Consider the following 23,667-nt stretch of genomic DNA (forward strand, 5'->3'; position numbering starts at 1 on the left):
GAGTGAGAGATAAGGGGGATATATGTATATATGCATCAGATATGTGTCACTTTGCTCACAGCTGATTGGTCCAGTTTGGGTTTATGATCTCTAACCCAGAATAAAACCGATCCGGAGCAGGGTGGCCATGTAGCGTAAGTTACCATGGTGACGAAACCCGCTAAAAACCAACCCACCTTCTTGAGCCCGAAAACTCAGAGTTTGCTCAAACTAAACGTGAACTTACCTGGGTAAAAACTGAAACCGGTTTTGTGCTACAGGCCACAGGTGTGCAAATAAATAAAACAATGAACCTCCATAGAAACAAAACCCACAGAGAAACAGAAACAAACACAGACTATCCATAACACTCACGAACAATAACAGATGATAATGTATACATGCCATCAAGTGATGTGATCTTCCACAGATATTCAACTGCTGTGCTTGTCAATTTAGAACCAGGAGCACAGATAGAACAGTTAGAATAATGTCAGCTGGGATGACACAGATCTTCTGGAATCACAAAGGGAAAGGAGATCTCTCTCCTCTCTCCAATGGCGCTCTATAAATCCTGCAAAAGAAAATCACTCCTGGAATCAGAAAAGCTCAGGTTCCTCCATTCCTCATGTCAGCATTCCTCAGTCTTAATAATTATTTTTCAAGCTTTAATCTCACTTGGGATTTACACTCATATTTAATTACAATATCCCAGTTATAAGCAATTTGTAAAAATCTCCATTAAAATATAGAAATATGGTAATGTGTATTGCCATACACCTTGGATTTGGATGTTCCCTTATATTTTGATTTGCAGTGGGGTATTTTAAAGGCCAAATTAAATGCATATACCTTCTGAAAACAGGTTTGATCGACATATATACAGTATATATATAAGCATAACCTGAAACAACTTATGCACAAACACACTGGACCCCATGAAACCAAAATACAAGTTTTATGTAAGAACTGTAAAAGGACTGGCTGGCCAGATAGACTCCTTCTCTATTAGATTGTGGTAAATGGGCAGGTATGTTATTGCTCACATCATTGTGCCAGACAGTGAATCCATTAGCAGAGCAGAACAGGCTCCAGGGCTTTTCATTGTACAGTATCCATACCAACAGTCACTCCTTACTTTCCTTCATTTCCTTCCTACAACCTTCATTGACTCTCTTGACACAGAACCTGAGGACATGTATAAAATTTCTCAGAATGATCAAAATACAGCTGCTGTATTTCCACATATGTAATCTTTCTGTTCCCTTCAGACAGGATGACATGAGCATTTGTTGTGTTTGTAATTAGTGTAAGATCACAGGTATCTGAAGTCGAGAAGATAGCAGAATACAAGAAGGAACGTTCTACAGCTATACTGTAAATGTGTGTGTGTGTGAGAGAGAGAGAAAAAGAGAGAGAGTACTGGTATATATGGTTTATGAGGACACAAATGTGTATAATGACATGGGTACTACAACCTAAACATTGTTTATGAGGACACTTCCTGTGTCCCTGTAAAACAGAAAAAACGTTAAACAAAAAACAATTGCCAGTAGTTTTCTGTAAGGTGCAGGTTTAGGTGTAAGGCAATAGAAAATACAAATCCGATTCCAAAAAAGTTGGAACACTGTACAGATTGTGATTAAAAAAGGAATGGAATAATTTACAAATCTCATAAACTTATATTTTATTCACAATAGAATTTAGATAACATATAAAATGTTGAAAGTGAGACATTTTGAAATATCATGCCAAATATTTGCTCATTTTTGATTTCATGAGAACTACACATTCCAAAAAAGTAGGGACAGGTAGAAACAAGAAGCCGGAAAAGTTAAATGTACTTATAAGGAACAGCTGGAGGATCAATATGCAACTTATTAGGTCAATTGGCAACATGATTGGGTATAAAAAGAGCCTCTCAGAGTGGCAGTGTCACTAATTTCCCCCAATGCTGCGGCGAAAAATAGTGGAGCAATATCAGAAAGGAGTTTCTCAGAGAAAAATTGCAAAGAGTTTGAAGTTATCTTCATCTACAGTGCATAATATCATCCAAAGATTCAGAGAATCTGGAACAATCTCTGTACGTAAGGGTCAAGGCCAAGAAAACAATGCCCATGTTGCCCATGATCTTCGGGCTCTTAGACGGCACTGCATTACATACAGGAATGCTACTGTAATGGAAATCACAACATGGGCTCATGAATACTTCCAGAAAACATTGTCGGTGAACACAATCCACCGTGCCATTCGCCGTTGCCGGCTAAAACTCTATAGGTCAAAAAAGAAGCCATATCTAAACATGATCCAGAAGTTCAGGCATTTTCTCTGGGCCAAGGATCATTTAAAATGGACTGTGGCAACGTGGAAAACTGTTCTGTGGACAGACAAATCAAAAATTGAAGTTCTTTTTGGAAAACTGGGACACCATGTCATCCGGACTAAAGAGGACAAGGACAACCCAAGTTGTTATCATTGCTCAGTTCAGAAGCCTGCATCTTTGATGGTATGTGGTTTCATGAGTGCGTGTGGCATGGGCAGCTTACATTTAATCATTTAGCAGACACTTTTATCCAAAGCAACTTACAAATGAGAACAATAGAAGCAGTCAGGTCAACAAGAGAACAACTACAGTATACAAGTGCCATGACAAGTTTAAATTAGTCTAGTATAGAACGCATAGCCAGGTGTTTTTTTTATTATTATTTTTTTTATATATAAATGAAAAGATAAGAAAAGGAAAAGTGCTAGTGTTAGCTGGTTAAGTGCAGGCGAAAAAGATGAGTCTTTAGATGTTTCTTGAAAATGAGTAAAGACTCAGCTATACGAATTGAGATTGGGAGATCATTCCACCAGCTGTGCACAGTCCAGGAAAAGGTCCTTGAGAGTGATTTTGAACTTCTTTGGGATGGCACCACAAGGCGTCGTTCACTTGCAGAGCGCAAACTTCTGGAGGGCATAAGATTTAACCAGTGAGTTTAGGTAAGTTGGTGCCGTGCCAGTGGTCATCCTGTAGGCAAGCATCAGTACCTTGAATTTGATGTGAGCGGCTACTGGTAGCCAGTGTAACCTGATGAGGAGAGGAGTAACGTGAGCTTTTTTTGGCTCATTGAAGACAACCCTCGTTGCTGCATTCTGGATCAACTGCAGAGGCTTGACAGTACATGCAGGAAGGCCCGCCAGGAGAGCATTACAATAATCCAGTCTGGAGAGAACAAGAGCTTGGACAAGAAGTTGGGTTGCTTGCTCTGACAGGAAGGGTCTAATCTTCCTAATGTTGTATAAGGCAAACCTGCAGGACCGGGTCGTTGTAGCAATGTGGTCTGTGAAGCTTAACTGATGATCCATCACAACTCCTAGGTTTCTGGCTGTCCTCGAAGGAGTAATGGTTGATGAGCCCAGCTGTATAGAGAAGTTGTGATGAAGCAATGGGTTAGCTGGAATCACCAGGAGTTCTGTCTTCGTAAGGTTAAGCTGAAGGTGATGGTCATTCATCCAGCTAGAAATGTCACTCAGACAGGCTGAAATGCGAGCAGCTACCGTCGGGTCATCTGGCTGGAATGAGAAGTAGAGTTGGGTGTCATCAGCGTAGCAGTGATAAGAAAAGCCATGCTTCTGAATGACAGATCCTAATGATGTCATGTAGCTTACACATTTGGAAAGGCACCATCAATGCTGAAAGGTATATCCAAGTTCTAGAACAACATATGCTCCCATCCAGACGTCGTCTCTTTCAGGGAAGACCTTGCATTTTCCAACATGACAATGCCAGACCTCATACTGCATTAATTACAACATCATGGCTGCGTAGAAGAAGGATCCGGGTACTGAAATTGCCAGCCTGCAGTCCAGATCTTTCACCCATAGAAAACATTTGGCACATCATAAAGAGGAAGAAGCGACAAAGACCTACCCTACCCCTGTACTAGACAAGAATGGGACAACATTCCTATTCTTAAACTTGAGCAACTTGTCTCCTCAGTCCCCAGACGTTTGCAGACTGTTATAAAAAAGAAGAGGGGATGCCACACAGTGGTAAATATGGCCTTGTCCCAACTTTTTTTAGATGTGTTGATGCCATGAAATTTAAAATCAACTTAGTTTTCCCTTCTCTAAACATTTGATATGTCATCTATGTTGTATTCTGAATAAAATATTGAAATTTGAAACTTCCACATCATTGCATTCTGTTTTTATTTAAAATTTGTACAGTGTCCCAACTTTTTTGGAATTGGGTTTGTAGATATATAACTACTATATATAACATATTTCATATATATATATATATATATATATATATATATATATATATATAAACTTGATTTTATACATTTATCAGACGCTTTCATCCAAAGCAACTTACAGTGCATTCAGGCTATACTTTTTTTGTTTTCTTTTTTGACCAGTACATGTGTTCTCTGGGAATTGAACCTATGACCTTTTCTACTGCTAACACAATACTCTACCATTGAGCCACAGGAACATACACATTCACAGAACTTTTGTTTTGTGCACAACTGATATAAGTTATCTTTTACCCTCATCTGATGCAGTGTATTATTTGAGCTCCTGCTCACCCAGACATCTGATCTATGTAGTAGGGGATCGTTGAGCAGTGAGCAGGAGATTCATCTCTTGAGTGTTTGCCTGATTTTACAAATTCCTGAATCTTTCTGGACAGATCTTTCATTTCTAGCAGACAAAGGGACAGACTGATGGCTCTTTCAGTACACTCTTTAAAAAAAGGTGCTTAAAATGTTCTTCCATCTCTTTCTTACCTCTTTATAAGAACCTTCTTTTGCACTTCAGAGTCAATATATTTATCGATGGTCATCTTACTTTAAATCATGGCAGGTGAGGGTGTTTTCGAACGCGTCTGGCCAATCAATGTCTACTTACGTCAGGGTTAGTACCAGTTGTGCTGGTAAGACCCTGCTCAATAGAAGTAGCTAATTTGGTTCTCGAAAAAGGATGTCCAGTACTAAAACTGCACCTAGTTCCTGCGGTGCAAAAACACCTAAAAGTGGGTAATTCTACAATTAGTTCTGGCACTATGAAAAGGTTCCTGTGGTGCGAAAGGCCCTATGAGGTACAAAGTACCAAATACGTGTTTCAAATAGAGAACGAGTCAATCTTTTTTTCGTTATCTGGCTCGGCTCGGTGTTCATCTTCAGTTCTCTCTTGACAGCAGTTCAGTCAGTGTACTGTTTGAGTACACAAATTACTCCGGGATATTGGTTTGTTTGAACTCAGAGGGAGTTTGAGCCACATTAAAAAAGTAAACAGCTTAAGTTATTTGTGTATTAATGCTTGGAGACGTGAACCGTTTCAAACGATTCAGTTCGATTTGGTGAACTGGTTCAAGAAGATCCGGTTACATCGAATTGTTCGTTCGCAAACCGGATATCACTACACTGCAGAGTTTTGAACTCTCACAACAGACACGGACGAGAAGACAATGATGAATAAAGTCATAGTTTTTGCTATTTTTGGACCAAAATGTATTTTCGATGCTTCAAAAAATTCTAACTGACCCTCTGATGTCACATGGATTACTTTGATGATGTTTCTCTTACCTTTCTGGACATGAACAGTATACCATGCACACAGTTTCAATGGAGGGACTGAGAGCTCTTGGACTAAATCTAAAATATCTTAAACTGTGTTCCAAAGATAAACGGGTTCTTACGGGTTGGGAACGACATGAGGGTGAGTTATTAATTACATAATTTTGATTATTGGGTGAACTAACCCGTTAAACGTTCTTCTATGGCATCGTGAAGCATCTTTAGTATTAATAGTATTTTTATTTTCTACCTTCTCTTTAATGTAGTGTGTGGTCCTGGTGCTCAGGCTATTGTGTGTCAGCGGGAGTAAATGATCTCTACTGGTCTCCAGTGAGATGTCCAGCAAGAACTGCATGAGCGGATCCAGGTGTTTGTTTTCACTCTCATTGCCTTTATCTACTGCACCTTTATGCATATTATATGCACTACATCTATTGGGTATATAAGTTCAATGTGCCAGCATGGTAAAAAGGCATCAAGAAACTTAGATGAAGCTACAGTATAGGCTTTCCTCTGTTGAATAACAGATTCCTCCTTAAAAATGTCAATGCAAATGCCAGAATTCACTTCAGTGCCTCTCTCTGCCAAGTCCTCCTCATACTGACCCTCATGAGCTGTTTAAAAAGTCCATTCAGTAAGTTTCACAATCACCTGTTGGCAGTGTTGGGGAGTAACTAGTTACATGTAACGGCGTTACGTAATTTAATTACAAAATTATTGTAACTGTAGTTAGTTACAGTTACTACGAAAAAATTAGTAATTAAATTACAGTTACTTATGAAATTTTTAACGATTACAAAGGGGATTACATTTGAATATTTACACACATCCAAATACAGATTTAACTGATTTCTTTCCCAAATTGCACTGACTATTCTGAGACATACCACCCTGATAATTTCCAGGATGCGGAAATACAGTCTGGTTCTTAGAATCCAGTCATAAAAACGGAATGCCTAACGCGGACAGAATATGCCACATTTTGGATGACTAAATCAAAAGTAGGTCAGTACACTTGAATCAAAACATGACATGGACTAGTGTCTGTGAATATTAAGCCCCAAAAATGCAATATATGACTTGCACATTCTGCCTGTCTGTGGAAATCAGGTGCGGACTGGACACCGGGAGAACCGGGACAATTCCCGGTGGCCTGGCAGCCGATTTTGCCCCACTATTTAATATCATTATTGTGAGAGAAAATGGTTACTATTGTTTAAATGTGGTAACCAAAAAATTAAAATTATTTTACAAATGTATTTATTTAAAAATAAATACAAATCCATTTGCAAAAAAACAAAAAAAAACAAAACAAGGTTATTTTACTTTTATATAGGCCAATAAAAGCATGGTTATTTTTGTAAGGGAAAAACATGACTCGTGTACAGTATTAAGTTTTTCTATAAAGATATTGTAGTATTGTAAAGTATTGTATTGTAAAGTATAGTTTTGTTCAATCTTGAGTATTAAAGTCATGAGAGAGATGGATAACAGGGCAAAATAAAGAGACTGAAGAGAAAAATGGAAGTGCAGTTCATGAGAGAACTTTTAATTATTTTGCATGTCCCCAAATTAAAGATTTAAACCTTTTTTTTTTATCTCAGGTCCATACAAAAAAATAGTTTTGTCCATGAATTTGTTTGTAAGAGTTTGAAATTTCCAGTCTGATTTTTTTTCCCAGTCCGCCCCTCCTGTAAATTAATGGCAAATACATGGTTTCATTTACTACACATAGGCCTACTGAAGCTCAGAGTTTTCAACCTCTGCCATCTCAATATAGGAGTACACGAGCACATAAACATAATTTCTAGAACTGCTCTGTGTCACTTCATGTGCATTTTACTTATTTTGAGAAAACTATCATCATATACAAAGAGACAGCAGTTTCAAAAAAACACCAATGTTTCAGGAGTTTAGTACACAGAATACGTCACATGCTTATTAGATAACTGTATTTAAGTTTATGTATATGCTTTTATTTATTATTCTTTAATTTTCACAAATTTAGAAAAGTAATCAAAAAGTACTCAAAAGTAATTAGTTACATTACTTTAATAAAGTAATTGAAAAAGTTACACTACTATTACATTTTAAACAGGGTAACTTGTAATCTGTAACCTTTTACATTTCCAAAGTAACATTCCCAACACTGCCTGTTGGACTGCAGAAGTTTCTGTAGATATCTCTCTTTTCAAGCATTTGATTCTTCCTTCATGTTGATTTATATCAGGTGGAAATTGATCTACATAAGTCAGAAATGTAAATGATTTCTGAACTGATGTCTTCTTTCAGGAGCTTTTGAAGCACATCAGAAGAGTGGGATTTGGCATATGATGTGGATGATTGTTGCTCTTTTGATGCATTAGATGATTCTGCTGGGTTGACGCAGTCACTGATTCTGTTCCTGGAATATTCGTCCTTCTGAGTCTTACTAAATCCCTTAATTTCTTTCAAACAATTGATGTATTTTGAAGGGATCTGATTTGCTTCTGGGTCTGGAGGTGATCTTTAAGAGAGCATGTCAGAAGCAACTTCTGTTTCATGAGGTTTGATATCAACACATCAAATGAAGAAGTCTATGCCCCATCAGACACTTTCTTGAGCATCTGAAATCATCAGTGTCATTCTGCTTTCATCCAGACCATCAAAGATAAATAATGAGTCCAGATCTTGAAGTTCAGGATGAAGGTCCAGCAGAAGTCAAAGACTGTACTGATTATCTCAAATTAATTTCTTGGAAGCACAGACATTTGATTTGGTCTTTCCTTTCACATCCTTGTTCAGGTGAAGCTTTAAAGATGCCATTGCAGTAGACAGCAGCATGGAGTGTTGTGTTTCAGCTATTTCCTCCATTCTCCCTCTATGATGCAGAACTGTGTTGATCCTCTTCAGGAGAGTTTCATAATCTTTGGTTGCCTCAAATAAGCTGTCATACTTGTTTTTCATGCATCTTTTGTTTCAGTATATAATAAAATATTAATCAACACAATAGTTTTCAACATTGATAAATCAGCATGTTAGAATGATTTCTGAAGGATCATGTTACACCGAAGACTGACATAATGGCTGGTGAAAATTCAGCTTGGCTAAATAAATTATATTTGATTCTAAGTATATTAAAATACAAAACTATTATTTATATTGTATTAATATTTCACAATATTACTTATTTATGTATTTATGATTAAATAAATGCAGCATTGATGAACATGAGACATCTTTAAAAAACATAAAAAATCGTTCTGTTCCCAATTTTTTTAACGGCTGTGTGTGTGTGTGTGTGTGTGTGTGTTTGTGTGGAGCTTTGTGGTAGTTGTCTAAAAAGCATCACATCCAAAATAATGCCGTTGAAACGTGACATATTCTGACCACAAGATGTTGCATTTCAGATGCCTTGTACTAAAAGCACTAAATAAAATTCGAATATTTCAGATGATCTCACAGTAATTTACAGTAGGTTACCCCATAAGCAGGCATTATCTTCAGATGTCAGCAAGGAATGTTAAATTATATAATATTATATATTTAATTCACATTTTCATTATCTCTCTCTCTCTCTCTCTCTCTCTCTCTCTCTATATATATATATATATTTATTTTTGTATAAAAAGGTTTATTTCATTCACATGAAGATAGCAATGTTATTGATATAGGACTCCTATTTTGGCTAAAAGCAATGATTTAAAGTTAAAAATATCTCGATAGATTTGTTGACTACAATTAGCTTTTTCCAGAATGTTAACTGATAGACTGGAGTCATGAGGATTACTTGTACTTGAACTACTGTGATGTTTATTTAAATGGTTTGAATTTTTATTCTGACGTCATCTAATCACTGCAGAGAGTGATTATATGTGATAATTAGAATTTCTCCAAAATTTATTATTTTTTTTTTTTGAAGAAGAAAGAAGACAACCTCACACAATTTAACTTGTTCTAGTTAATTTTTATTTCCATTGTTTGTATATAAACCCACATCTCTGTGATTTATAACACACTTTTGATTTAGAAACTCTCACTCTTTTGCTGCTCTTGCAAAGATTTACTTGGCTATTGTAATTATTTTATATATTGCAGGCACCAAAATCTGACAAAAAATTGTTGCAGTAATTATTTCTTCTTCTTTTTGCCCTTTTTGCCACCTTTAGACTTGGATTTATCTTTCTTAGGAGAACCTAGTCCTTTACGTACAAGAGTCCCTCGCCACCAGGCCTGGATCTGAAAAGAGATCGCAAAATAAAAGAGAAACAAGTACATCAAGGATTAGTTATAGTTATTTTTGTTCTCCCTCATTTTACAAATGTATTGATTGTTCTGTTTATTTATAGGGGCCAAGCACCAAAATTGTGTATAGGCAACAATATATATATATTTTGAAATACTTTATACCTTTTATTTTTCTGATTTAGGTACAAAAGTTTTATTATTATTTTTTTTTTTATTATTATTATTAAATGTGTATATATTGTTGGTTTCAACAATTTAACATGTTGACATGAAATTTATTATGTGTCAACAGGATTGGATTAAATGTTACAATAAAAAAAAATGGCACAACAAACAGCATGAAGAATTTTAATTGTAATGACAATAAAATTAATTTATTAAGTAAAGAAATTCAGCAGGATTACAGAAAGAATTGCATTGAATTGCGTTCTAAAAGCCTGCTCACACCAAGAAACATAACAGTAATGATTATAATTATAAAATAGTTAGTTCTGGTCCATTAAACCTGTTGGTCTGTGAATTGTTTTTTATAAAGCACGTATATAACCATTTTCCCTTTTTTTGTATTACTGTACATCATTCTTAACAACCAGGCTTAGCAACATAAACAATCTATATACTGTCAAATATACATACCGTGACCACGTATTATGTATTTCAGCAAAAAAGTTTTATTAAAACGGTTTATTAATTATTTAATGAAGAATGAGTGACCCCTGCTAACGTTATGTCTGTGTCATCCACCTTTAAAGGGGTCATGAAATGAGAATCAAAATTCCCTTAATATTTTTATATATAAGAGGTCATTGTGCAATATAATCATACTGTAAGTTTCAGAACTCAAAACTCAAAATGACAGGTTGTGAAATGTGACACTTTATGACGTAATTGACCTATTGGTAAGGCCCTCCCCTCGAATACAGATAAGCCAATAGCAGTCGAGTATCAGTTGCACGAGTAGCAGAACTCTGACATCCTTAGGTTTCAGTGCCATAGAGAAACACTGGAAGATCCAAAGCTTGCATCAGTTTAATGGTGTTTATGCTAGGAAAATGGAAAAACGATGTGCCTAGGGTAATTCCTGGTATCGTAAGAGTATGGGCAATTTATTTTATTCCATTTCCTAAATCCAACCAAAACAGAGCAAAATGTCTCTAAGCATTCAACCCTAATCACAATGGTTGTCATATTCCCTTTAAGTTACACTTTTCATCTGCTCAAGCAGAACGTTAATGTCATCTTGTGCTTCAGCAAAGTATCTCTGGCTGGTTACTGAGTCCATGCTAACATACAAACCTAAATAGCGAACAGTTCTCACATCGTGTACCGTGCAGTGAAAGTCAAAAACACATAAACGAAGGTCCATATGAGAGTGCCTCTCCATATTAATCTGGTTAAATGTAAATTAATTAAATTTTACACTGCAGTATATGAACGGTGTTGATCCGGGATGTTGTCATTGTGATAATGACGACCTTAATATTAATCTTCCTGTTTGCATTGTGATCTCAATTTTTACATATTTCTTTTAATGCCTTTTATATATCCCTCCATGGCATATTTAAGTCCCACTTGAAGGTCCATCTGTGTCCATCTGTATCAAAAACACCTCGGAAGAAGGTTTCACTGACAGCTGTGTTAGCCTTAGTAACTAAGGATAACACAGGGGCGGGGCTTACCGATAGGTCAATTGTGTGGCTAAACACAGAAGATCAATGCCTGGCACTACATTGCTGCCTGTTAAGCCCCGCCCACTAATTTGCACACATAGTAGGTAAATGACAAGAGCAGCAAACACAGGTGTATGCAGGAACCAAACAATTAACTTTAAACTTTAAACTTTTTTTAACTCCAGAACTTTGTTTCCTTGTTTACTTCATATTACTGTGAATTCGTTTACAGACAAGGGCCAATTTGATGCAGGATTTTCAGAAAGATTAAAACAAAACAAAAAATGATCGCAACACACGAGTGTAAGTAACTGTTTTCATTAAGTCATCATCGTTTTGTCTGTTATTACGGATCATTTTGTGTGGACTGAGTATAAATGTGTTTTTAACATAAATCACAGCAGGACCCATCTCTGAAGGATGTAGGCTGTCACACATACACAACTGTTAGCCAATCATAGCAGTGGGATTACATCTGAATATACAATCCACCATGCCTGTTCAAACAGAGTGTTCCAATGAGAGGGGTCAAAACAGGACAGAAAATAACCCATTACATCTAAATGATTATTATTATTTTTTTTTTTTAGTTTTTTTTTAATGTAAAAATCTTGGTAACATTATAAGTGGACCTCAGAGAACAGTATAAAATAATACAATAAAAGGCAGTTCATGACCCCTTTAATCGTTTTTCTTTTTTTTCCAGCTGATGAACAATAAAAACAATTACAGCCAAACAAAATTGCTGGAATCACGTAAATGGAACATAACTGAAGGGTATATTGGCAATAAACATGTTATTGCCTGTTGGGTTGAATCCCAATATGATTATCATTATAGTTAGTGGTATCATATTTTGTTGTTAATGTAAACAGGCCTAATTGAAAGCATTTATTATGCCTATTTATTTCCAGATGTGTGAAATACAATTTTCAATGCTGTTCAAAGAAAAATATGTTATAATATAAAATAATTATTTTTTTTTTTTTTTTTTTTTTTGCAATACACAATTGTACATACACACAAATATAAACATACAGATTCTTTGAATTTTATTCAGTTGTTTCTTCATACATGTCAGAAACCATAATTCCTTTTTACTACATCAATTCAAGATATAGCTGCAAGCAGTAATTAAGGGGCCAAGCACAAAGAAGGCAATATAAGTTATGTCAGCATGGCTGGGAACATTAGACCCGTTGCCTCAATGAGCAATTAAGGACAACATGGCTGAAAAATCTAATATAGTCACTAGTAATGTGATTTTAAATATTTATAACTGTTCACTGAAAGGTGTTGCTGTGACCAAATGGATGTGGTGTGGTCAGAGTAAGGTGACAACGACAAAAGTAAAGTTTGGTGTAAATATGGCACTGTATTGCGGAGATGTACAATGTAGCATCATGCCATTAAATTTGTTGATGTGGTTTACAAAAACAAGCTTTGTTCCCTTTCTACGAGTTGGTTAGACCTTGGTCCTTAGGCTCCACTCAATCAGTGTGTCTTTATTAATACACTTCCAACCAGCTCATGTGAGCCTTCCATTTCTGCCTGATCTCCATAAAGAGATTGAAAAGGAATGGAAACGGCTGTTTTCTTCTCGCATCCATCGGTTTCAGGATACGGCTATGAGAGAATGCCCCCTGAGAGACGCACCACAGATCGCTCTCTCCGTGCTACCAAGCAGGCCACCTCTGCCATGGGCAGGTCTATGGCAGCCATGGTGGTAATGGAGAGACATCTGTGGGTGAACCTGGCAGATATCGGGAAGAAAAAAAAGACTTTCTACTCGATGCTCCGGTTTCACCTTACAAACTTTTCGGTACCTCTGTTGAGACAGTAGTCGAGAAGTTCAGGGAGGTGAAGGTGCGCTCAGCTGCTTTCAAATACTTCATTCCACAAAGGTCCACGTCTGAGCCTGAACAACTTAGGGGTCATGTTCCGTCTCTGTCTGAGGATCAGAGCCGCGTACAGAAGGCTAGTGTCTAGTGCCACCAGAAGGCTAGTGGCTCGTGCTCCTTCCCCACCTGCAGGTAGTTGTAGGAGGAATCGCGTGTCAAAGAAAGGTAGGTAAAACCTAAGGGACATGAGTAGTTCCCTTTGGCGGTTTTACATCTACCCTTATCTTCACCTTCCTAATTCCCCTATAACCACCATCTCTCCACCTGACCGCGGTTAGGTGTGAACTTCTTGCATGACAGTCTCCTGTGCTGGACCTATGATGTTTATGGTTTCATAGTGACCACCTTACTGATGGTCCAGACTAAAGGGAATCGCCCCTTAAGCAGGGTTCCAGCGCAGGAACTAGGTAGGCGAGTATGATCCAATATATATAAATAAATATATATAAATAAATATATATATATACATATATATATACATATATATATATATATATATATATATATATATATATATACTAGCCGATATTATGTCCAGCTGGTATGATAGCCAAATATATATATTTATATATTTGTATATATATTTATATATAAATATATATATTTATATATATATATATAAATTTATATATTATATATATAATATATATATTATATATATATATATATTTATATATTTATATATATATATTTGGCTATCATACCAGCTGGACATAATATCGGCTAGTATATATATATATACTAGCCGATATTATGTCCAGCTGGTATGATAGCCCTGGTTCCGGCTTCATACTCCCTGGATCATGCGGCCAGGTCATAGACTTCTGTGGGAGCCTTCTTGATCATCAGTGCCCGGTTGCATGAAACTCCTTAAGTGAGGGTTTCCCTGAGGGAGAAAAAATCCCTGAGGTAAGGGATTTCATTAGGAAGAAACCTCTTAACTGTCACCCTTACCTAAGTGTTTATACTAAGCGTTTCACAGTAGTTTCTGACAACATACGGCAAAGATAGCTGCGGTTGCTATAGTTACTACCTCTAACAGTAAACAGAACATAACGAACCACAAAGCCAAACCCTTGCTAAAATCACACTTGTATTAATATATTAGTGCTACGGAGAGTACAAACATAACAGAAAACAAAAAAATGTAAACCAAACTGGACAGAGGACGAAAAGGCAATTCTTTTAGAAGAATTCACAAAAAGAAAAAAACATTCTCCAAAGCTGCTATAACCCATCAGTCACTCGTTCGCACAAATCGAAAGCCTGGCAGGAGATAACAGAAAAAATAAATTCAAGAAATCTTGCTGTCAAGCGAACAGTAGTGCCTGATAAATTGTATCAAAAAGGTATCGCGCTTGGTATGGAACAATGTTATTGTTTTGTTGTGTAAAGGAGGAGGGCCACCGCCACAAGACCTATTTGATACAGCGAAATTGGTACAAGATATGTTAGGGAAGGATTCTCCTACTCTAGTCGGTATTCCAGGCGTTCCTCAAAGCAGTTCGGGAAGCAGGTAAAATAATGCAAATGAGCACTACAACCTAAATTACATATACATACATATGTATAAACTGCATTTTTTGCGTGCAGTTTGTAAAACTTCTTTTGTTTTCATAAGTGGTTATAATAATAATAATAATAATAATAATAATAATACTTTTCAGCCTTTCATCAACCATTCATCTTCTCCAAGGGATTATTAAGATCATTAAAGACACGCCTTGGTATTTCCTCCTCTTCAATTAACACTAAATCAGCCATCGTATTTTGAGTTTAAGTTGACTTAAGGGAGCTGTTTTGGTCCCTTAAATTTATTAAGGTGAAATGGTCACTTAGGACTTTGTAGCAACGCTTAAGGGAACACTTAGATAATTAAGGGGAAAAACTTAATAACAGCCTTAAGTTCCTTAAGGAAACCCTTAGGGTTTTTTCTTGCAAACCTAAGTTTCACTAAGGGTACCCTTAACCTTATATCTAAGAGATTTCTTAGTTTAAGGAGTTTCATGCAACCGGGCACAGGCCCTCGGCACGTCACTGCAAGAATTTCCCGGATGTCAGGCCGGGTCAACCTGAGGGGCTTCCTGGTCACCTGGATATCCCTTTTTGCTGACGCATCAAGCAGGATGTATAGGTCACATTTGAGAGAATCTTCTTGTATAATACTGTCTCAGGCAGTACGCCCCTCGCCTCATAAGACTGTATTTGAGCTTGCCTCTTCCATTCGATTTGGCACCTCTGCAATGCTTAGGAAGCTTTAAGTACCCACACTAAGCTCTGTATACTTTCTAAAATCCACGTGGTGAGTGTGCACGCAAGACTCTGCACACTTTCTGAAATCCTGTACAGTAAGTGTTACACGCTCAGCTTCATTCACTTTCTACAAGTTGGTTAGACCTGGGTTCCTTAGGCTCCCCTCAATCAGTGTGTCTTTATTAATACACTTCAAGCATCGCTTCCCTCAACATGCAGGGCTATTGTGAGCATGGCCCTTCCCTTTAAGCACTGGAGTTCTCTCCCTTTCTGAGGAGTTGAATTCCTTGCTCCGTGGGCTGTTCTCATGGTAGTTTAGCAGGTTGCCTATGAGCGCACTACTCTCTTCCTGAATTCGGAGTTCTCCTCTCAAGTGAAAATGTAGTTTTTCCCCCCCAGAGCACCTGGCAACCAGCAACATCAGGTGAATTAGGCCCTTCCTTCGCCTCTCTGATGCACTGAGCTTTGGCCAGCTTGCAGTATGTTCACCCTTCTGATTCTCATGATCAGGCTGTAGGTCAGGCCCCATCTCTCTCTTTGAGATTTGGGTTTGTGCTCCCTCAGCTAGGTAGCCTACTTCTGGCCATTCCAGCATTGGAACATACTGCAGGCTGAGCCCCCTCTCTCGTGGGAGTTGGGTTTTGCTTCCTCAGTTAAGTAAATTATTGCTACCTGTTCCAGCTTGAGACATGCGGTAGGTTGAGCTTCCCTCTCATTTGAGAGTTGGGTGTTTGCCCTTCTGCTCAGCTAGATATTTACTGCTAGCCATTCCAGCATTATTACCATAGATTGAGTTGATGACTCTCAAACCTATTGTTTTTGGGATGCACCTTTCAATCTAATGGAGTGCCATGAGAGCCCCTTAGAACTGAATCTTAAAATCCATGTTATGGTAAGTGTGCACAGAAAAGTCTTTGCACACTTTCTAAAATCTTACTGTGGTAAGCTTGCACGCTAGTTCTGTGTGTTCTTTCTAAAATCCTATATGGTGAGGGCTTTGCATGGTTACTTCATGACCTTTCTTGAGCTGGTAAGCCCTGTTCATCCTGGGTGCCACTCCACCTATGTATCCTCAGGATAACTATTTAAACAGGGTGTTGCTACTAGGGATCTGTTGAGACAGTTCCTTCAGCAAGCTTATGCAAGAGCAAGCGGTAGCCCCTGTGTAACAGGCCAAGACTCAGTATATTGCTAGGCTCTTGGTCGAATCCCTTTTAAAGGAATCTATCTTGATTCAAAGCCTTGAGCTCTACCCCGGGCCAGGAGTCTGGCCCTAACAGGTAAGTTTGGGTATGTAGCCTAAGCCTTTGGCCATAAGGGATAGTGTAGTTTTGTCTATCTAAAGAAAATATCTAAAGAAAATACATAACTTCTTGCCAGCATGGTCTGAAGATGATTTGAGTCAAATTTGGTAAAAATTGGACCAATGGTCTTGGAAGTTTTTAACATAAATTAAAATGGTGACAGGAAGTCCAGCTGATTATGGAATAATTGCTATAAATGTTCTCGGCATAATCCAAGCAATCTAACAAGACCAGTCACATGACAAGGACAAAACTGTTTATAAGCTAAAAGTGTTTTTTTAAGATTTCATTATCATTTGTTAATGGCTTCATATTAATGGTTTATCACTTTTGATCAATATGTGGCACTGATCAAAATGATGTGGTGCAGTCAGTGTGAGGTGACAATAACTATGTTTCCATGCAGAAATTTGAATTAAACTCATGCGTAAAACTGCAATATTGCATAAAACATTTGCAAATAAAACAAAGTTTCCATCCAACGAGTCAAAGAGAACGAAATCATCACTTCCTGGTAAACTGGCACTAAATATCACTAAGAAAACTAGGAGAAGCCACTGAATGTAACAATTTTCATATATGATAAATGACAAAACACAATAAATGTGGTCATTGTTTTCAGAGGTGGATGCTGCCGTTTAGGAATGTAGTCATGTAAGACAATTATACATAAATAATTTTTACAACGAGACTGGTCTGCTAGTTAGTCAAGTTATCCCACTCACAGCGCAAAGTCACATGACTTTTTTGATGCAATATAAATGTGCATTAAAAAAGGTGGATGGAAACCTAATCACACATAACATTTGGTGTCAAAGATATATCCTCAGATGCAGTTTTGTCACAGTGTCTGGTTTGTGTTCCCTGGGTAACCAGAACCACTAGATGAAAGTGAAAAGTGAAAGTGACGTGACCCATACTCAGAATTCGTGCTCTGCGTTTAACCCATCCGAAGTGCACACACACAGAGCAGTGAACACACACACACACTGTGAACACACACCCGGAGCAGTGGGCAGCCATTTATGCTGCGGCACCCAGGGAGCAGTTGGGGGTTCAGTGCCTTGCTCAAGGGCACCTAAGTCGTGGTATTGAAGGTGGAGATAGAACTGTACATGCACTCCCCCCACCTACAATTCCTGCTGGCCCGAGATTTCTAACCATTAGGCCACGACTTCCCTGTCCTCCTTCCCCACGATCCTTGTTTCTTCATTGCACTCAGCTGTCCCTGGTCACTAATCATTGCACTCAGTCAATTCCTCATTAGCATTGTCAGTTCCCTGTGTATATATACCCTGTCTGTTTTAGTATGTGTTACGGAGTCCTTGTATTTATCATGCCACTCCTGAGTCTGTTCTTGCCCGTTTGTCTTGCCTGTTTATGTTTGATGGATACTTTGGTTTTGACCCCTGCCCGGACTGGATATTGATGTACGGTTTTCCCTTATTAAAACTTACTGCGATTGGATCTACTTGTCCTCTGTTCTTGTGTGGGGATCGTGACACGTTTGGCATCATTACAGCAATTTCATTGATGCGTCAAACGATAACCCTTTTGTATATCAACACAAAATCCCCAACTTTTTGTTGGCATAGTCTGAAGATGATCTGAGTCAGACTTGGTGAAAATTGGACAAATGATCTAGGAGGTCAAAAAGTAGTCTTTTAACAAATAAAAATGGTTGACAGGAAGTTCGGCAGACTATGGCAAAAATTGTATGTATGTTCTCAGGATTACCCAAAGAATATCATTACAATAGGCTAATATAATCAAAAGTTATCAGCATTTTGGAAATTTCATTATTAATGGTTTATGGCTTCATATGAAAGGTTTATCACTTTTGACAAATAGGTAGTGCTGTTACCAAATTGATGTGATGTGGTCAGTGTAGGTTTGCAATGGTACATACAATGTTTGGAGTCAATATGTCAAAGGTACAGAAATACAGCCACAGATGCATTTTGGCATCATCCCAGTAAATTTGTGGATGCGTTAAACAATAACCGTTTTGTATATCGACATGGTCTAAAGATGATCTGAATCAAATTTGGTGAAAATATGGGAGATGTTTTAGCATAAATCAAAATGGCAAACAGGAAGTTCGGCAGACTACGGCAAAATTGGTATCTATGTTTTCTGAATTTAATTACAATAGGCTAATATATATATATATTTTTTTTTATTCCAGGGATTGTTTGAAAATTTTCACCTCTTTGCAACCGTTCTTGCAAATGACACCTGTGAGACTGATACGTCACTGTGACGAGTGGGGCGGGGCCGAGTGACGTGGGAGCGAGGCCGGTGGAGTGATTGGAGATGAACTACACCTGTTCGACCCGCCGGTCTCGAGGCCCACGGAGGAGATGGAAGGATATAAAACTGGAGCGACGACAGTGAAGGACGAGAGAGGACCAGGCCTGGGCTTTTAGTTGTGTTTTGGTTTTTATTTTGTGTGCACCAGTCGTCCGTGAGGGGCTGGTGCGCTGTTTTGTCTTTATTTTGAATAATTAAAGTTTCATTTTGGTTGTCCGCCGGTTCCCGCCTCCTTCATCCAAAGAATACGAAGTTTAATTCCTTACAGTCACTTACAAACCAAACATCCAATGTTAAAAGATAAACTGTTTGACTTTTTTGCCATAAAGAATCAGCATTAACAAGTCAAAAACAAAATATGACCAGCCAAACCACTCTGCCAGTAAAAGCGCTTACTGCTTCATATGAGGTGTTGCATTTAGTTGCCAAGGCCAAAAAAATGAATACAATTGCAAAGAACCTCCTTCGTCCAGCAGCAATGGCCATCTGTAGAACTATGTTTGGAGATAAGTGACACTGAACAAATTCCACAATCATTGAATCAATCAAGAGTATCACTGAAATGGCAACCAACGTCAAGAACAGTTTTGTTAAGATTTTACTATGGATTTGTTTACAAGGTTTTTGATATGACTCCTTTTATACCCTCCATTTGACTTGGTAACCCCTTCATCGAAAGCACAGTGAGTCTATCATCAAATCAGCAGGATGCCCTTTTGGACCTTTCAAGTGACCGTTCTTTGAAGACACTGTTCAACTCAACTCACACTGTCAGAATTCTGTGTGAAATTAGACTGATGGTGGGGGGGACCCCTTGTCTATCCTTACCAAAAGGTAGTATACTTAAGTATACTTTTAGTAAAGTATACTTAAGTAAAGTTCAAGTATATTTTTAAGTATACTTTATGTAGCAAGTATACAAATATCAGTATTCTAGTAGTATACTTGTAAGTGTATTGTTTCAATACTCCTTGGGACAAAATTGGCCCACCTAAGTATACTTTAAGTATAACAGTAGCAAACTTTGAGTACACAACTAGTTTACCTCTATGTTTGTAGTTTGTACTGCAATTATACTAAAAGTGAATTTATAGGTATACTGATAGTTTACTAATTAAATAATTTGTACACTTTGAAGTATAGTCTCAATAAACTACTAGTTTGGTAGTTTTATACTGCAAGTATACTCATACGTTTTCTTTAAGTGAACTTTACATCATATTTTAATTATACTATTATGTCCCTATTTAGGTTTTTTATTTGTATATATTTTGTATATATTAAAAACATTTTATTCTAGCATCATGGAATCTTTTTTTTTTTTTTTCAACACATTAATGTGGGTAAGTTTCATAAAAAATAAAGAGATAACATTTTGAACAAAAAGCTGAAAAAAAAGAATTGGATTCAGAATGATAATCAAAACGATCAACACCCCAAAGCTTGACTGTTATTATTGCCTCTTCATCAGTCAAAATGTTACAGTTTTGATGCTATTTATATCAGATGATCCTGTTATATTTGTTAGTAGCTGTTGTTTCTCCCTCCTCACTGGTGTTTTTTTTTTTTTTGTGGAAATTCTGTACAGAAGATGTGTACTAGCGCCCTCTATCATATAGCAATGAAAACACAGATTCTAGGTGCACAAGTATTGCTCAAATATATTTAGACTTTTTGTAAGTATTAGACAACTATACATTAATGTAATTTTAAGGAGTTATTTTGAGGAGTACATAAAGCCCATTTCTGAAAAGTACATAAAAAGTAAACTAAAAGCATACTTTCCTATTTTAGTTTAAAAGAAGTTTATACTAATAGTGCACTTGTATAAACTTCTTTTTCGTAAGGATAGAACGAGTTTCAGAACTTTTCCACAAGCGGTTCTATGGGCTGCCATACACTCAAGAGCAGAAAAAGAAGCAGAATAAACAGAAGAATAATAATACTATGAACGCACCATTCCGTGGATGGCTGTGGTATTGAAGGTGGAGATAGAACTGTACATGCACTCCCCCCACCTACAATTCCTGCTGGCCCGAGATTTCTAACCATTAGGCCACGACTTCCCTGTCCTCCTTCCCCACGATCCTTGTTTCTTCATTGCACTCAGCTGTCCCTGGTCACTAATCATTGCACTCAGTCAATTCCTCATTAGCATTGTCAGTTCCCTGTGTATATATACCCTGTCTGTTTTAGTATGTGTTACGGAGTCCTTGTATTTATCATGCCACTCCTGAGTCTGTTCTTGCCCGTTTGTCTTGCCTGTTTATGTTTGATGGATACTTTGGTTTTGACCCCTGCCCGGACTGGATATTGATGTACGGTTTTCCCTTATTAAAACTTACTGCGATTGGATCTACTTGTCCTCTGTTCTTGTGTGGGGATCGTGACACGTTTGGCATCATTACAGCAATTTCATTGATGCGTCAAACGATAACCCTTTTGTATATCAACACAAAATCCCCAACTTTTTGTTGGCATAGTCTGAAGATGATCTGAGTCAGACTTGGTGAAAATTGGACAAATGATCTAGGAGGTCAAAAAGTAGTCTTTTAACAAATAAAAATGGTTGACAGGAAGTTCGGCAGACTATGGCAAAAATTGTATGTATGTTCTCAGGATTACCCAAAGAATATCATTACAATAGGCTAATATAATCAAAAGTTATCAGCATTTTGGAAATTTCATTATTAATGGTTTATGGCTTCATATGAAAGGTTTATCACTTTTGACAAATAGGTAGTGCTGTTACCAAATTGATGTGATGTGGTCAGTGTAGGTTTGCAATGGTACATACAATGTTTGGAGTCAATATGTCAAAGGTACAGAAATACAGCCACAGATGCATTTTGGCATCATCCCAGTAAATTTGTGGATGCGTTAAACAATAACCGTTTTGTATATCGACATGGTCTAAAGATGATCTGAATCAAATTTGGTGAAAATATGGGAGATGTTTTAGCATAAATCAAAATGGCAAACAGGAAGTTCGGCAGACTACGGCAAAATTGGTATCTATGTTTTCTGAATTTAATTACAATAGGCTAATATATATATATATATATATTTATTAATGTGGGTAAATGTGGGTAAGTTTCATAAAAAATAAAGAGATAACATTTTGAACAAAAACTGAAAAAAAAGAATTGGATTCAGAATGATAATCAAAACGATCAACACCCCAAAGCTTGACTGTTATTATTGCCTCTTCATCAGTCAAAATGTTACAGTTTTGATGCTATTTATATCAGATGATCCTGTTATATTTGTTAGTAGCTGTTGTTTCTCCCTCCTCACTGGTGTTTTTTTTTTTTTTGTGGAAATTCTGTACAGAAGATGTGTACTAGCGCCCTCTATCATATAGCAATGAAAACACAGATTCTAGGTGCACAAGTATTGCTCAAATATATTTAGACTTTTTGTAAGTATTAGACAACTATACATTAATGTAATTTTAAGGAGTTATTTTGAGGAGTACATAAAGCCCATTTCTGAAAAGTACATAAAAAGTAAACTAAAAGCATACTTTCCTATTTTAGTTTAAAAGAAGTTTATACTAATAGTGCACTTGTATAAACTTCTTTTTCGTAAGGATAGAACGAGTTTCAGAACTTTTCCACAAGCGGTTGTATGGGCTTGCCATACACTCAAGAGCAGAAAAAGAAGCAGAATAAACAGAAGAATAATAATACTATGAACGCACCATTCCGTGGATGGCTGCTAATTAAACTCAACTTCGGGACCGAATTTATACTCTCAGTTAAATTCTGAATTGTACAAATGCAAGTTGATCAAAACTGACTGTTTTCCACAAAGAATTAAAAATGACTGCAGTTCTTTTGCATACATGGTTCAGTTCCATAAAGCCCTGAAATACCAATTTGCATCATATACTACTCAAAAGTAATTACATAATAAAATGATATACCTTCTCATAGTCATTTTCCTTTGACCTACTTTTTCTAGAATCTAGAATCTATGAAGCTACATTTTACCTTAGTTGCTGCATCTCTCTCCTTCTGCTCCTTCTCCAGCTTTGCACGCAAGCGTTCCTTCTCTGTCCTGTCCTCAATGATAACTTCTTGCATGTCTCTGCACTGAGGTACAAAAAGGTATTTTAGTATCAGGAGACAGTAAACTTGTAGTGCTGATGTGTTTTATATAAAAACCTTCTTGGACAGCTCCTGAATTCGTGCCTGGCTGACGTTTCTTTTATTCTGTAGAGCAGTGATCTCTTGCTCCTTCTTCTCCATGTCTTTTTCATACCGCTGGATCCAAAACTGTAACTTTTCCTGTAAATTCTTGTAGGGACGAAAAGTTCAGTGACAGCAATGCATTCCAAAGGATTTGGATGTCTTGCAAACAGTTGAGCCTAACCACCAATAATTAGCAAAGTCATTAGTAAAGTTTTACTGAAAGCAGCATAGAAATTCTGTTGAGACTTCAGAATTCC

General features: G+C 37.1%; 1 protein-coding gene and 1 long non-coding RNA gene across 3 annotated transcripts in view; both read right to left on the bottom strand.

Moving 5' to 3' along the window:
• The window catches only part of LOC132101326 (uncharacterized), a 963,607-nt gene that overhangs the window by 152,557 nt on the left and 787,383 nt on the right, over positions 1-23,667 (bottom strand). The window lies entirely within an intron of this gene.
• iqcg (IQ motif containing G) overlaps positions 9,478-23,667 on the bottom strand; it is a 53,137-nt gene continuing 38,947 nt past the window's right edge. For both annotated transcript variants that reach the window (XM_059507112.1, XM_059507111.1), the window contains 3 exons: positions 23,384-23,515; positions 23,210-23,311; positions 9,478-9,764 (listed from right to left, as the gene is read on the bottom strand). In XM_059507112.1, coding sequence (XP_059363095.1) covers positions 9,657-9,764; positions 23,210-23,311; positions 23,384-23,515 — 342 coding nt within the window. In that variant the 3' untranslated portion in view covers positions 9,478-9,656. The remainder of the gene's footprint in view (positions 9,765-23,209; positions 23,312-23,383; positions 23,516-23,667) is intronic.

The sequence above is a fragment of the Carassius carassius genome, chromosome 23, assembly GCF_963082965.1.
Source record: "Carassius carassius chromosome 23, fCarCar2.1, whole genome shotgun sequence".
In the NCBI taxonomy this organism is placed as follows: domain Eukaryota; kingdom Metazoa; phylum Chordata; class Actinopteri; order Cypriniformes; family Cyprinidae; genus Carassius; species Carassius carassius.